This window comes from Microcebus murinus, chromosome 9 (assembly GCF_040939455.1).
Source record: "Microcebus murinus isolate Inina chromosome 9, M.murinus_Inina_mat1.0, whole genome shotgun sequence".
In the NCBI taxonomy this organism is placed as follows: Eukaryota; Metazoa; Chordata; class Mammalia; order Primates; family Cheirogaleidae; genus Microcebus; species Microcebus murinus.
The window spans coordinates 18,747,783-18,762,279 of NC_134112.1; the positions used below are offsets into that span (position 1 = coordinate 18,747,783).

At 36.4% G+C, this 14,497-nt stretch overlaps 1 protein-coding gene across 3 annotated transcripts in view; it reads right to left on the minus strand.

Annotated features, from left to right (window-relative positions):
* The window catches only part of NPSR1 (neuropeptide S receptor 1), a 159,854-nt gene that overhangs the window by 123,144 nt on the left and 22,213 nt on the right, over window positions 1-14,497 (minus strand). For all 3 annotated transcript variants that reach the window (XM_076006170.1, XM_076006167.1, XM_076006169.1), the window contains exon 2: window positions 11,917-12,049. In XM_076006170.1, coding sequence (XP_075862285.1) covers window positions 11,917-12,049 — 133 coding nt within the window. The remainder of the gene's footprint in view (window positions 1-11,916; window positions 12,050-14,497) is intronic.

The following is a 14,497-nucleotide window of genomic DNA, read 5'->3' on the forward strand; positions in this document are numbered from 1 at the left end:
TGGGATTTATTCTCATTAGTTTCCCTTCTTTATTGCATTTGAATAAAACAGACAAGTTAGTCTTGAAGATGATAAATGACTAATAAATTTTAATTGGCACTTTAGCTCATAAAATATAAACAGTCATTAAATTCATCCAGAAAATTGTTAGCATGAAAGTGCTAAAAGTTGCAGAATGTGCCAAAATCACGGCTTCAAGATTTGTTTTCTTTCCAACCTCAAGATTAACCCTACTGCCAGAAGTCCCAGTGGAATATATACGCAGGAATTAGTTAACATTTTTTTGAAGGGGTCAGAATTGTGAAGAGGAAGGAATTGAAGAAGAGGAAGGTGGGTTTAAACATGGAAGAAAAATATTAAAACACTTCCTCCAAATGTTCTGCTAGGTGCTATGTTCTCTCTTTTCACAGATACATGAGTGCTTCTATAGGCTCTATGGGGAAAAGAAGACAATTAGGCATGGATTCTTCTCTGATGCTCTGGCTAGAGTGGAAGAAAATGTTCCTTGTGAAAATAAGCAAATTACCAGTGAGTAGGTGGTTAAGTATCATTAAGGAAGGAATAGCGATCTCTGCCCTCAAGGAACTGATTATGATTCTATAACTATTGAAAATCAATGAGGCTTTTGTTTTCAGGAATCTTTTTAAACAAAACTCAGTGTAAGTCTATGCTGACAGCATCTAAAAGATTTGTCCCATGGCATTTCCCATCATCGTTTAGATGTGGGTGACCTAAAAGGACATTGGACAATTCAAAAGCCACAAAAGTATCTTTCTCAGATGCAATAAGTCCACTCCTACAAACCTTCCCTGAGTAATTAATACAGAATGCTCACAAAGATTTAATTATGAGAACGTTCATTGCAGAATCGCTGAAAATTAGCCTAAAATTGGGAGGAAAAATGTAAACAGCCAGCAATAGGAATTTATCTACGTAATGGAACGATCATCACAGCAGCATATGGAGAATGTACAAACCACGGCCTGCCAAGATAATAGGTCGTTAGGTGAGAACACGGCACTGTGTGGGAAGCATTGTCAAAGTAGGGGAACAGTAGACAGACATGATTTGTTGTCTAAATGTCTCAGTTCTCAATGGAAGTAAAAGTATGGAAGACAAGCTATGCCAGAGACTGCTGCTTAACTCAATTCTCTCCTTCTTCCTTAGGAAAATCAACCTTATTTATGCTGGCCGATGGGCCCAGGTTGAAAGATAAATAAATGAATGAATGAAAACATTTCCCAGGCTTTTCTTTAGTTAGAGATTGCTAATGAGATGCAAGGAACAATTAACGGGAGGGAATTCTAGGAATGCCAATTAAGAGGAGGGCAGACAGCTGGCATGAGCTCCTCTGTTCTTCCTTCCTCTTCCTTCCATTCGGGATGACAGCCAGAGTTCTAGCAGCCATCTCGAACCAGGAGCCATGCGTACCGTGAGGATGAAAGTCTCTTAATAGGGTAGAAATGTAGAGGGGTATGGGTTTCTAATGATAGGGAAACACAGTATGAGCCCTGGATTACCTACCTCAGCACTTCATATATAATAAAAATAAATCTATATAAACTTAAGCCGGCATTATCTGGATTTTATGTATCGTGTTTCCCAAAAATAAAACCTGCCAGAAAATAAGAAAGCCCTAGCAGGATTTCTAAGCATTTGTGCAATAGAAGCCTGACCCTCAAAATAAGACCTAGTGATGGGCGTGGCTACGCAGCGTATCTGCACAACCCATGCATTTCGTCGCTGAGCGGGAAAGAAGATGAGCAGCCCTTCTCATTTGCCCCGTGGGAGCTCTATTGCTCGACATGAGAGATTGGGGCCAATGGTTCTAAAGGAAATAGAGTCGCAAGAAATTCAGGATGGAATTCGGGGTTTTGGAGAGTGATGATGATGTTCCAAAAGAAGACGACTTAACTATATTGGAATAAATGTAGATTGTTGTACCATATTTAAAAAAAAATAACACATCCCCTGAAAATAAGCCCTAGGGTGTCTTCTTGAGGAAAAATAAATATAAGACCCTGTCTTATTTTGGGGGGAAACACGGTATGTGCAGTTGAATCTAATTCCAGCTGATTCATCAACTAAATAAATAATCAAATGGAAATCAAAGCGATCCTCAAAGAATCACTCAGGGTTATTGGTCCATAAGTAGGAAGCTGTTTTCAAGATGTGGGTCATGATGAACAATATTATTTAATGATGAACATTAGTATTGCCTTACTCAACAATGTCTGTTAGCATTTACTTTTTTCTCTCAGAAGAGCCAGGTAGAATACCTCCGAATTTAGTTTTCCAAGTATTTGTGCCATTGCTGATGTCAATTGAATCTCATGATTTAAGAATGTGGGAGAGGAGAGACTTTCCCTCTACCCTCCTAGATTTGATGGCTGGGTCCATGAAATAAACAGACACTAGGCAGACTAACAGGAGAAGAGGTATACAGATTTATTAATTTTTAATATTATGTGCAGGGGGCATCAAGCAAAAAATGAATATCCCTAAAATTGGTGAGATTTAAGAGCTTATCCACTGTCTTAATAGGGGAATGGGAGGGGTGATGTGGGTCACTTAGGAGAAAGTAAATGATTATGTTTTAGAAAACATAAATGCATTCTTAGAAGAAGAGGTGGGAGATAAAATAGTTTATAGAAAAAGTTTATCTGAGTGTGGTGTTGATTTCTAGTCTCCTCTCCTGTGATAATTGTCAATCTTCCCTGCTTAATAAAACCCCAGGGAGAGAATTTATGACAACTGAGTTCCTTTTGGAGGATCTGTCTTTAGGCAGGTAAGAATAGTTCAGAGAAAGCCTCTCTCTGCAGTTGCTATTTTTCAAGTGCTTTCGGCTCAAAATAATCAATATACCAAAGCAGCATATTTGGGGATAGAATGTCCTGAACTCTTTCAAGAATGTTATATGAAAAAGTTTGGTTATCATTCGAAGCAACACTCGAGAGCCAAAGACACACCTAAGCAGTGTTAATTGTCCTGAATAAAAGAGCAAAGTAGGTGAGGAGGATTGCAATGAAATTTAGGCCTTTTGAAGAACTTTCGCTCTTCAGCAAGTTACTTGAAGGGGTTTAAATTGATCATTTTTACAATGAATGAAACAACCACAGCAGTAGCATTCACAACTGGCATTTACTGAACAATAATGTGCTTCTCACTGTACTAGGCACTTATATGTATTATCTCATTTAACCCACGCCACAACTCTAAGAGCTATCCCCACTGTTTGGATTGGGATACTTATATTCAGAGAATTTGTCTGTTTTCCAAAGCCACAGAGCTATGTAGCAGAATTGCTAAGATTTAAATTCAAGTCTGAATAACCTAAAACACTGGCAGAGCAAAACGTTCATCCAAAGAGGCAAGTTTGTGGAATTTTATGTGTATTTTAAAGAGTGATTTAGTTCATTTGTTTATAGAACAGGCATTCTTATGGGTATGAAATGATGTCTCAGCAATGTTTTGATTTTAATTTCCCTAATGACTAGTGACTATTGAGCATCTTGTCATGTGCTTATTGGTCATTTGTGTATCTTCTTTGGAAAAATGTGGGGATTAAGTCTCTATGTAAGAATTAAATGAGATAATTCACATAAAGCATTTAGCACAAAGCCTGGTACATGGTAAGCACTTCATAGACCTTAGCTTCTATTATTATGGTCCTGTTTGCTAGTGACTTTCCCTGTCATCCTACTTTGGCTACCCAGCACAATGACTACACTGAACTGCACCATCTCTGCAATACTCATCTGTGGATACCTTGCTTCCTGAACACGTCCTTCCTTCCTTCCAGTTCTGTGGTTCAGGTGCTCTTCTGATACCCACCTTATACCTTTATGAAGACCTTTGATTCGTTGGCCTTTTATTGTCTCTATGGCTTTCTGATTGTTCCTGCTTTCATTTCTTTCTTTAGCTATGGTCTCTGTGGTTCAACACTTGCTTCGCCTTCTTGACAACAAGGTTAATTTTCTTGCCTTACTGTGTTCCCATGTTACCTGCAAAACCTGGCCATGGATTAATTTCCATATGTGTTTTCTTATTTCCTTCACTTTGGGTGGCTTGTGTAGTAACCCACATAAAAGGCAATAATGGCCTGAACAAAGCTAGCAGGAAGTAGAGCCTGAACTTCTTAGCAAGGACTATAAAGCTCCTCTTATCACTGCCCTCCACCCTCAAATCTGGCTACTGCTATCTCTCCTCCGGCACCTCTGTCCACCAGCTGTGTGCCACCCAACCCGATGTACCTAGCTCTCTCCACCTGTTATGGGCTGAATGTTTGAATTGCCCTCAAATTCATATGTTGAATTCCTAACCCCCCAGTGTGACTGTATTTGAAGACAGGACTTTTATGGAGGTGATTAAGGTTAAATGAGATTATGAGTAGGGCCCTGATTTGATAGCATTAGTGTCCTTATAAGAAAAGACACCAAAGAGCTCACCATTTCTCTCTCTGTGCAGAGGCATCATGGAAAGGCCAAAGGAGGACACAGCGAGAAGGCACCTTCTACAACCCAGGAAGAGAGGCCTCCACCAGAACCTGATCCTGCTGGTGTCCTAGGGTTGGACTTCCAGCCTCCAGGACTATGAGAAAGTAAGTTTCTGTTGTCTAAACCACCCAATCTGTCGTATTTTGGCATGGCAGTCCCTCATCATAAAAATATCTCCCTTTTTGATGCCAAGAGGAAAATGCCTATAAAATCATAGCTATATTTATGTAAGCATATTAGCATTACAGGGAAACACTAATAATAACAGCATCTTTATGTGAGAACAACCCATCCATGCTAACTAGGCTTAAGCCAGTAGCCTCTGTTTTAATATCATTTTTACAGGGCCAGTAACTTGTCAGTGTTTTTCATTTCCCCCTCATATAGAGAAACTCAATATATGGTCTGCTAATGGAAGAATTCTGGTGATAAGCAGATACGAGTGTCTGCTAACCTTGACTTTTATCCTTGATCTAGGTGGTTATCTGACAATCATGAAGATTATCAGGTTGAGCTTTCTATCCTTTGGAAAATTTCCTTTATATTTTCATTCCCACTTTTAGGGTCTCTGAGGCATATAATGGTTCATATTTCTAAAAAAATTATAATAATAATAAAAAAAAACTGGAGAAGAAAGTCCTAACATAACATCTTCTTTGAACAGAGTGAATTCTAAAACTTTTTAAACGTGATTTTTCTCAACCTTTGTAAATGTTAAGCTCTCCAGCCCCTTGCCCTCAATTCCCACAACTCACCACAAAAGATTACTATTCCACCTCACAGACCCAAGGTGGGATTCATACTTTAGAGATGGGCTGGAGTTTTACGTGGCATAAGCTTTCAAACTCTGCTTTTTTAAATTGCATATAGCAGTGGTTATAAAAAAGTGACCCTTCAGCCGAATCTGGTCTGCATGTATGGTTTGTTTCATCAGCACAGCGTTTGACAAAAATTGAGTTTGACTGTCTTTAGGCAGGGCATTCATTCTCTAGTTTATCTCGGTTTTCATTTCACTTGTCTGTTCCCGGCGGTTCTTTTATACATTTACATTATCTGCTTGGTTCCTGAAGGCATTTGAGATTGCAACCCCAGCTCTGTATTGATGTGATGTGTTTTGTAAGTAAACTTTTTATTAAATAAACTACATAGAGAAAAGTGCACAGAATCACAAGCATATAGTTTGGTGAATTCTTATAAGGGGAGCATACCCAAATAACTGCAAGAAAAATCAATAAATTGAACAGGACTAGGTTTAGAAGCTAGTTGCATTGGTGTTCCCTTCAAAGCAAATGCTAAGACATTGGTTAGGCTTCAGGTAATGCCAAGAAGCACAGTGAATACACAAACTTTTGGTATAAGCATACAGCTTCATTGGCTATCTTTCAGTTTGTGTTTTCTTGTTTTATTATTTTTAATCACTTTAATATTCTTTAGCTTTCTTTTTAATTGTAACCTTTCTACATCATCATATTTAAGGTACACATTTTTCTATAAATAGAATAAAATAGGTAATTTTAAAGTCTACTCTGACAGTTTTGTTATTTTAATTGGAATATTTAGTCTATTTATAATTAATGCAATTACTAATGTATTTGAGGTTAAATGTACTAGCCTATTTGTTTTACCTACTCCAAAAATTCTAACATTTTTTCTCTCTTATCTTAACTTTCTTTAGATTAACTATATGTGATACATATGTATTATATTCGGTCCTTTGTATTTGTAGGTTCCACGTCTGTGGATTCAACCAACTGTGGATCAAAATTATTAGAAAATATATAAAATAACAATGCAATAATAAAAATAATACAAATTTCAAAAATATAACATAACGAATTTTTACAAACATTTACAGTGTATTAGGTATTATAAGTAATCTGGAGATGATTTAAAGTATACAGGAGGATGTACATAGATTATATGCAAATAATGTCATTTTATATAGAAGATGAGCATTGTCAAATTTTTATATGGGAGGTCCTTGAACCAACCCCCCATAGATACTGTGGGACAACTGTTTATATAAATTTTTATATATATACATATTTTAACATTCCATTTTATATCTCTTTTAGCTTGCTAATAATATAACTTCATAATTTGGGGAGATTATCCCAGAGATGTCAACATACCTCTTTGAAATTAAAATATAATAGAAATTAGTACTTTCACTACATCCAGACAATCCAAGGACTTTAACGTCTTTAACTCTCCAAATGTCTTTATTTTGTTCTCTTATTGTCATGTGTATTGTTTATTTTTATTTTAAAATTTTTAATAAAAAATTTCAAACATATATAAAAGTAGAGAGAATAGTATAAGAAATAAAAAGAACCCCACTGGGAGGATGAGGTAGGAGGATTACCTGAGGCCAAGAGTTCAAGACTAGCCTGGACAATATAGTGAGACACTGTCTCTGAATTTTTTTTAAAAGAAATATAAAGAACACAATGTACTTACCACCGAGCTCCAACAATTATCAATATCAATTTTGTTACATCCATATCTCTACCTTTCTCCACCCTCAAATTATTTTGAAGTAAACCCAAAACATGTTATCAATTTACTTGCAAACATTTCCGTATATGTCTTTAAAAGATAAAGATTCCTTTTATGCATAACTGTGAGTTAATATAGATAGATACTTCAATTTCAAATTCAATATTATGGAGATTTTAATTAATTTCATCATTTTCATGTGTTTTATTTATTTATTTTTTTTTTTTATTTATTTTTTTTTTTTTGAGACAGAGTCTCACTTTGTTGTCCAGGCTAGAGTGAGTGCCTTGGCGTCAGCCTAGCTCACAGCAACCTCAAACTCCTGGGCTCAAGCGATCCTCCTGCCTCAGCCTCCCGAGTAGCTGGGACTACAGGCATGCGCCACCATGCCCGGCTAATTTTTTATATACATCAGTTGGCCAATTAATTTCTTTCTATTTTATAGTAGAGACGGGGTCTCGCTCTTGCTCAGGCTGGTTTTGAACTCCTGACCTTGAGCAATCCGCCCGCCTCGGCCTCCCAAGAGCTAGGATTACAGGCGTGAGCCACAGCGCCCGGCCTTCATGTGTTTTAATTCTCTTTGTTTGTTTGTTTGTTAATCCTGCTGCCTTTCATGGTGCTTTATGAATTTGTGGTTTGATATCTTTCAAGACTTTGGGAAAAATCATTGGCCGTTATATCTTTAAATATTGCTTCTGTTCACTCTGTCTTATCTCCTCTGGGAGTCCTATTTATTGTTTCCAAATGCTTCCAATTTTCTTTCTGTATTTTCTGTCTTTTTGTTTTTCTATGCTTCAATCTGATTATTTTCTTCTGATCTATTTTTTAGTTCAACAAACTTCTTCTTTGGCTATGTTAATTTGCTGCTATATTCAACTATTGTATTTTCAGCTTCAGTTACTTGATAATTTTCAACTTCTAAATTTTTTGTTTTAGTCCTTTCTAGGACATTCAATCTTTCATCTCATTTTTCAGTTCATAAACAGATTAGTTAACATTTACAAATCCTGTGTCAGATAATTCCAATAGCTGGATCTCTTGTGCAACTCTGTCATCCTTTTTTCTTTTTGTTTTTGATCAATTCTTATCCTTTTGAATTCCTGGTTATTTTTTAATCAAGTGTTGAGCATTGGTCATGAAAAATCATAGCTAATTTGGTATTATTGATAATGCACTCTTCCTCCAAAGAGGAATTACTTTTGCCCTGGCAGACAGTTTGGGTATATGCAGAGGTAGATCTGATTCCATTCAGGGTTTGAGCTATATTTCAGTCTTTGTGAGGGATGATCCATTTTCAGTTCACTCTTACTTGCAGGTTCTAGCTCTTCAGTAGTTCCAACAGAAAATCAGGAGTCTTTACCAAAGCTATTATGCCTTGGCAGATTAATTGTTGCCCCATTAAGCTCTACTCAGGTTTTCAGCCTTCCAGTCTCTGCTTTAAAATCAGTTAATGCTTTGAGGGCATAGTAGCGTCAAGTAATGTATTTAACTCTTGAATTTTTCTACTCTGTGGCATCTTGGCCCCCCAAGTCTTAGCTGTTTGGGTAGCTATGGGATACTTTCTAATGGATGTTTACACTTTGTCCAGATTTTCCAATTATTGTATTATAGATAGGAGTAATGGTCTTAAATAAATGAGTTTAAAATTTTTGAAAGCTGATCACATAATAGTTCTTAATCTATCACTGTGCATCTTACAGTTTTATACAATTCAGACTAGTTTATTTAGCCATGGCACATGTAAATAAAAATATAAGCATATATGTTTGTTTGTCTGTTTATCATTGTTATTGGTTCCAGGGTTCTATTTTAGGGAGCAACTTCCTCTGTTAAAGAAAACAGCATGACATTTGTTTTTTGGAATATATTCAGTCCCCAAGTTCATGGTTTGGTCGGAATAAAAACTAAACAAAACAAAGAAACAAAAAAAGCAGAGAAAAACTAAAAGATTCTTAGCATAGGATAATAAACCTTTAGAAGAGAGAGAAAGTAGGAAAATAAAGACAAGACACAAGGCTGGAGCAAGGTAATATTGAGAAATTTCTGGTGGAAGCTAAATGGTTTGAGACTATGAAATAATCAATTTGAAGAGCGATATTTACAAAATAGTATGTTTATGTTGCCTGGAATATTCAGAAAAGTTTTTTAAACATATGAAGTAATGTTTCTGTGGATGCTTTCAAAGAAAATAAAGAAAATGAGGGCTGAGTGCCTTGTTAGGGGTAGCATAGAACAAAAAAAAAAAGATGAACTAGGGAAGAAGATGAGAGACAGCGGAGTTACTGGAGGTAGGAAACAAGAATCTAAAATGATAAATAAGAATATAAGGCCCAGAAAGTTTGAGGACATCTTGAGGAGGACACAGATGTAGGATAGGGCACTCAAACCCAATTTACATAAATCTCAAAGAATAGGGTCCCTCAGTAATGCTTGAGTAACTGTTGTTTACAAACTCAAGACTCAGATGTTATTCTTACCTCTTCTATCAAAGGATCTTCAATCATGGTGAAATATGTATGGAAGAAATTTTAATATTAATATATAAGGAGTTCAATTTCAGACCCTTGAGCTTCAGTCCTAGACTTTTGGTAATGCTTTTTTTCACCTAAGATTCTTGTTCACTTGAAATGCTTCTGACCTGACTCCTTGGGATTTCCAGAAGGAATCAACAAATACAAACAAACTGTCTGGAGTATTCATGAGAACTCAAGCCCAGGTTGATACAGCAGACTGTGAATTAGAACAGAACACACAATTTTTCTCTCTGATAATAGATGGCAAAATTTCAATTATTCATTTATTAATTATTTGTGACAAAAACGTTAGATTCTAAGCTGATATCCTTGCCACCTCTAAATCCTTACACTCTAAAAGAATATATGGTTCCACAGAGTGTGGGTTATAGCACTACAACCAAAGAAATATCACAGAAGTAAGCTATAATGTCCTCATCCAAAGATTTTGCAGCTCAGCATTTGCTGGATAATCCTAACTATCCTCTACTCCTACAATCATAGGAATGAAAAAATGGGGCACGTGTTTGTAGGAAAGATTAAAGGAGCCTTTCCCCATCACAAGTTCTACCTGTGTGACTCAGCCTCCTCTTACTTTCCCTATAATTTTCAATGGTGCTTTTGATTTTCACTCTGGGCACTACAACCCAGCTCACGCAGGATGGGCTTGCTACACTTTGTTAAAAAGGAAAAGGGGGGTTTCAGGTTATTCTGCACTAAAAATCTTAAGCCCTCCCAGCCACTTGAATGGACCTCCTCATGGCCAAGGAGACCCCAGACTTAAAATTGAGTTGCCAGCCGTGAAAAGAAGGGAGATCAGACAGACCTCATTATGCCTCCTCCCTCTCTGCTACTCTTTGTAACAAGATATGATTAATAAATCATTAACAAGCCCAAGGCCATGTAAGACAAAGCTTAAACCATCCCTGTAGGCCATCAGTTTACTATGGGTTACTTGAGTTTTGGTAAATGTCCCCAGTGGTTTGTCTCTGATTAACAGACAGCCTTATTTTAATGTAAAACACTCCAAGCCTTTAGACAAAGCTTCATTTCTTTAACCAATTATTAATATACATCAAAGAATCTTTAAATTCACCTATAACCTATAAGCCTCCACTTGGAGGTGGCCCACTTTTCAGGCTAAACCAATGAATTCCTTCCACATATTGACTTATTATATAATCTTACATGTAATTCCTGTCTCCATGAATGTATAAAACCAAACTGTAAACCAGCTACCATGGGCACATTTTCTCAGAACCTCTTGGGAACATGTGCTCTGGGCTTGTCAGTCACACACCACACACTCAACTCTGAATAAACCTCTTTGAATTATTTCACAGAGTTTGGGTTGTTTCCATTAATATCACCAACAATGTATGGCTAAGTTTCCCTTGTAAGTTACAGTGTCATATTTTTTCATATTGTGGCTCAAGACTAACTTCCCAAGAATGGCACTGTCATTACTGCAAATGAGATGATAGTACAGGTTGAAATGCACCAAACAGCCCTTTCTGAAAGTCATCTACTATCTCTCTTTGTAGGCACTTAACACTTTTAAAATTTTTTTTTCATTTTTCCTATGGTTTGATCCAAATTAAAGTAATATCGGAGTCCATCTTGCTCCCAGAGCTCAGGACGCCAAGCCTGGCTTATGCAGGACCATCTGTGAATCCCATTTGCCCCCTTTCTTCTCTGGCCCATAGAACAGGACTCTTCCCATGGTTGTATTTTCCTTTTCCTCTTGAACATGAGCTCTATCAATTTGGCCTCTACCCATTCCTGGGGGAGTCTATCTTTCTCAGATCATTTTCTTTCTGGGGAAGATTTCCACCTTTCCTTTTCTAGGTGTGTTGTGCTCACATTCCTGAAATGGTCATTTCCAAAGCCCACATTTAAGGATCCTCATCCTGGAGAGTATTTTATTTCATTATACTACCCTAGCAGTGGTGTTACACATCATTTGCATTTCAAAAGCAATGTTTGCAGGCTTTAATCTGCAAAGTATTTGAGATTTCACATTTATTATTGAGTAGAAATAATTCCGGTGCATTTTCTCCCATGTATTCTTTAAGCACATAATATGGGATGATATAGAAATGTCACCTTAGTGAACTATGGAGCTTGCTGTGGTTAAGAGTGAAACCATATAGAACCCGGTGGTGGTGCTGATAATGGTATTTCCATCAGTGTAGTGAATTATTTTTATAATGGAACCTTGCAGACATTGAGATATGTTAAATATGCCAGAGGAAATATTCAAACAGGAGTTTTATATCCCTATAGAAACTATTCCCAAATTTGCTCCTGCCTTTGGACTGCTTGTGTTACATTTCTATTGGTAAAATAATTCAAAGCAGGAAGTCATAGGAACCGGGGCACAGCTTCCTCCTCTTTCAGTGACCTACCTGTGATGGCCAGCTGAGTCACAAAGAAGGTCATTCTTGACTTCCTCTTCCTCCTCCATGTGGAGAACAGCACGACAGAGTTTCCAACAATGGTGAAAACAAAGAGGACCCACAGAGTTATCAACTGCTCAGTCTGGAAGAAAACATAGCAACATAACACCAGGATATCAGTGAGGACCAGGGCACTTTACAGAATGTGTGGCCCAGGCTTTGGTGCAGGGCTGTGTTTCTTCTGGTCCCATATCCCCACCTTTCAAAGCTGTGCTCTCAAGGTAACAATGATAAAATGATCCTCATGTATACCAGTAGCAGAGTAAACTGATGATGCACTCTTTTAAAAAAAATGTATTTGGAAATACATGTCAAGAAACTAAAAACAAAAAAGTCGTTTTGGCCAAGTAATTTTAACTTGGTGTAAGAGTTCAAGGTGTGAAAAAAAAATACTATAATCACAAAGATGTGCATATTATTGTAAAAATAAATTAGAAATTGTTTAAAGATAACAGGATAGTTAACCAACTAAAACACTTTAATTCAGTGAACTATGATGTAGCTATTAACAATGATGGTTATAAAGACTGTGTAGAAACATTAAAAATACTTATAATGGTAAGGGGGAAAACATGATAAAATTATATATTGGGTATGATCACAACTCTTTTATACCCACATTTATACACATTTATACCCACAAGGAAACACTGAAGTACACTAAAATGTTAAGAGTCGTTACTTGAGGGTAGTGTGATTATGGGTTCTCTTTTCTCTTTTTCTTTTGACATAATTTCAGAGGATAGCAATAACAAAGTTCTGGTGAATAATGTGCTATGGTTTGGATGTGTTCACTAAAGTTCATGTGCTGAAAATTTAATCCCCAATGCAATGGTGTTTCCATGGAACCTTTGAGAGGTGATTGAATGGATTAATTCAATTCACCTCATGGCAGAGCCATCATGAATGGATTAAGTGGGTTAGTTATTGCAGGTTGGGTTCCTGATAAAAGGATGAGTCAAATGTCTTTACCTAACATACGCTCCTGGCACACCCTTAAGAGGGAGGGCTAAAAATGTCCCATCCAAACAAAAGAAAAATCCAAAAACAAGAAGCAACAGTTTCTCCAGATAAGAAGGAATCAGCTCAAAAACTCCAAAACTATGAAAAATCAGAGTGAAAGGACTGCTCCCCCTCCCCACAAAGAATCACACGAGCTCTCTAGTAATGGATCCCAACAAAAATGAAACTGCTGAAATGGCAGATAAAGAATTCCAAATACGGAACTGTAAGAAAGCTCAATGATATCCAAGAGAAGATGGAAAACCAACTCCCAACTCAAAGAAACCAGAAAAATAATTCAGGAAATAAATGAAAACCTTACTAAAGAGATAGACATATTTAAAAAAAAAACAAATTCAACTTCTGGAAATGAAAAATTCATTTAGGGAAATCCAAAACACAGTGGAAAGTTTTAAGAATAGACTCAAGCAAGCAGAAGAAAGAATTTCAGAACTTGAAGACAGGTCTTTCAAATTAACTAAGTTAGTAAAAAAATAAAGAACAAAGAATCAAGGTGAATAAACACAGTATATGAGAAATATGGGGTTATTATTATTATTATTATATCAGACTGGACAAAGTCAATCTGAAAGAGGAACTCCTATGACCTGTGAGATGAAAACATCAAGTAACTTACAAAAGAAAACCCATCAGACTACTAGTAGACTTCTCCACAGAAACCTTATAAGCCAAGAAGGAATAAGGTCCTATCTTTAGACTCCTTAAACAGAAGAACTACTAGCCGAGAATTTTATATCCTACAAAACTAAATTTCATAAATGAAGTAGAAATAGTCTGTCCCAGATAAGCAAATACTAAAGGAATTTGTCACCACTAGGTCTACCCTACCATAAATGCTTAAAAGTGTTCTATACATGGAACACAATAATCAATGCCCACCAGTGTAAAAACACCCCAAAGTTAAAGCTCACAGTTCTTATAAAACAGTAACACAAGGGAGAGAACAAAGTAACTAGGTAACACTCAAAATGATGACCAGAACAATATCTCATATATCAATACTATTAATAACATTGAATATAAACGGTCTTCATGCCCTCATTTAAAAGATGTAGACTGGTGAAATGGTTAAAAAGCACAACCTAATGTATGCTGTCTCCAAGAAACCTATTTCACTCACAAAGATTCTCATAGACTAAAGGTAAAGGAGTGGGAAAAAATATTCCATGGAAATGGAAGCCAAAAATGAGTAGAAGTAGCTATTATTATAACAGATAAAATAGTCTTTAAATCAACAATAGTGAAAAAAAAGACAAAAATGGTCACTATATTATGATAAAGGGAGAAATTTTACAAGAAGATATAACAATCCTAAATAGTTATGCACCTAACACTAGAACTCCCAGATTTATAAAACAAATACTACTAGATCTAAGGAAAGAAATAAACAGCAAGGTCATAATAGCTGGGTCTTCAACTGACAGAACTAGACACATCACAAGACAGAAGATTAACGAAGAAACAATGGACTTAAACAAGACTCTAGGACAAATGAACCTAACAGACA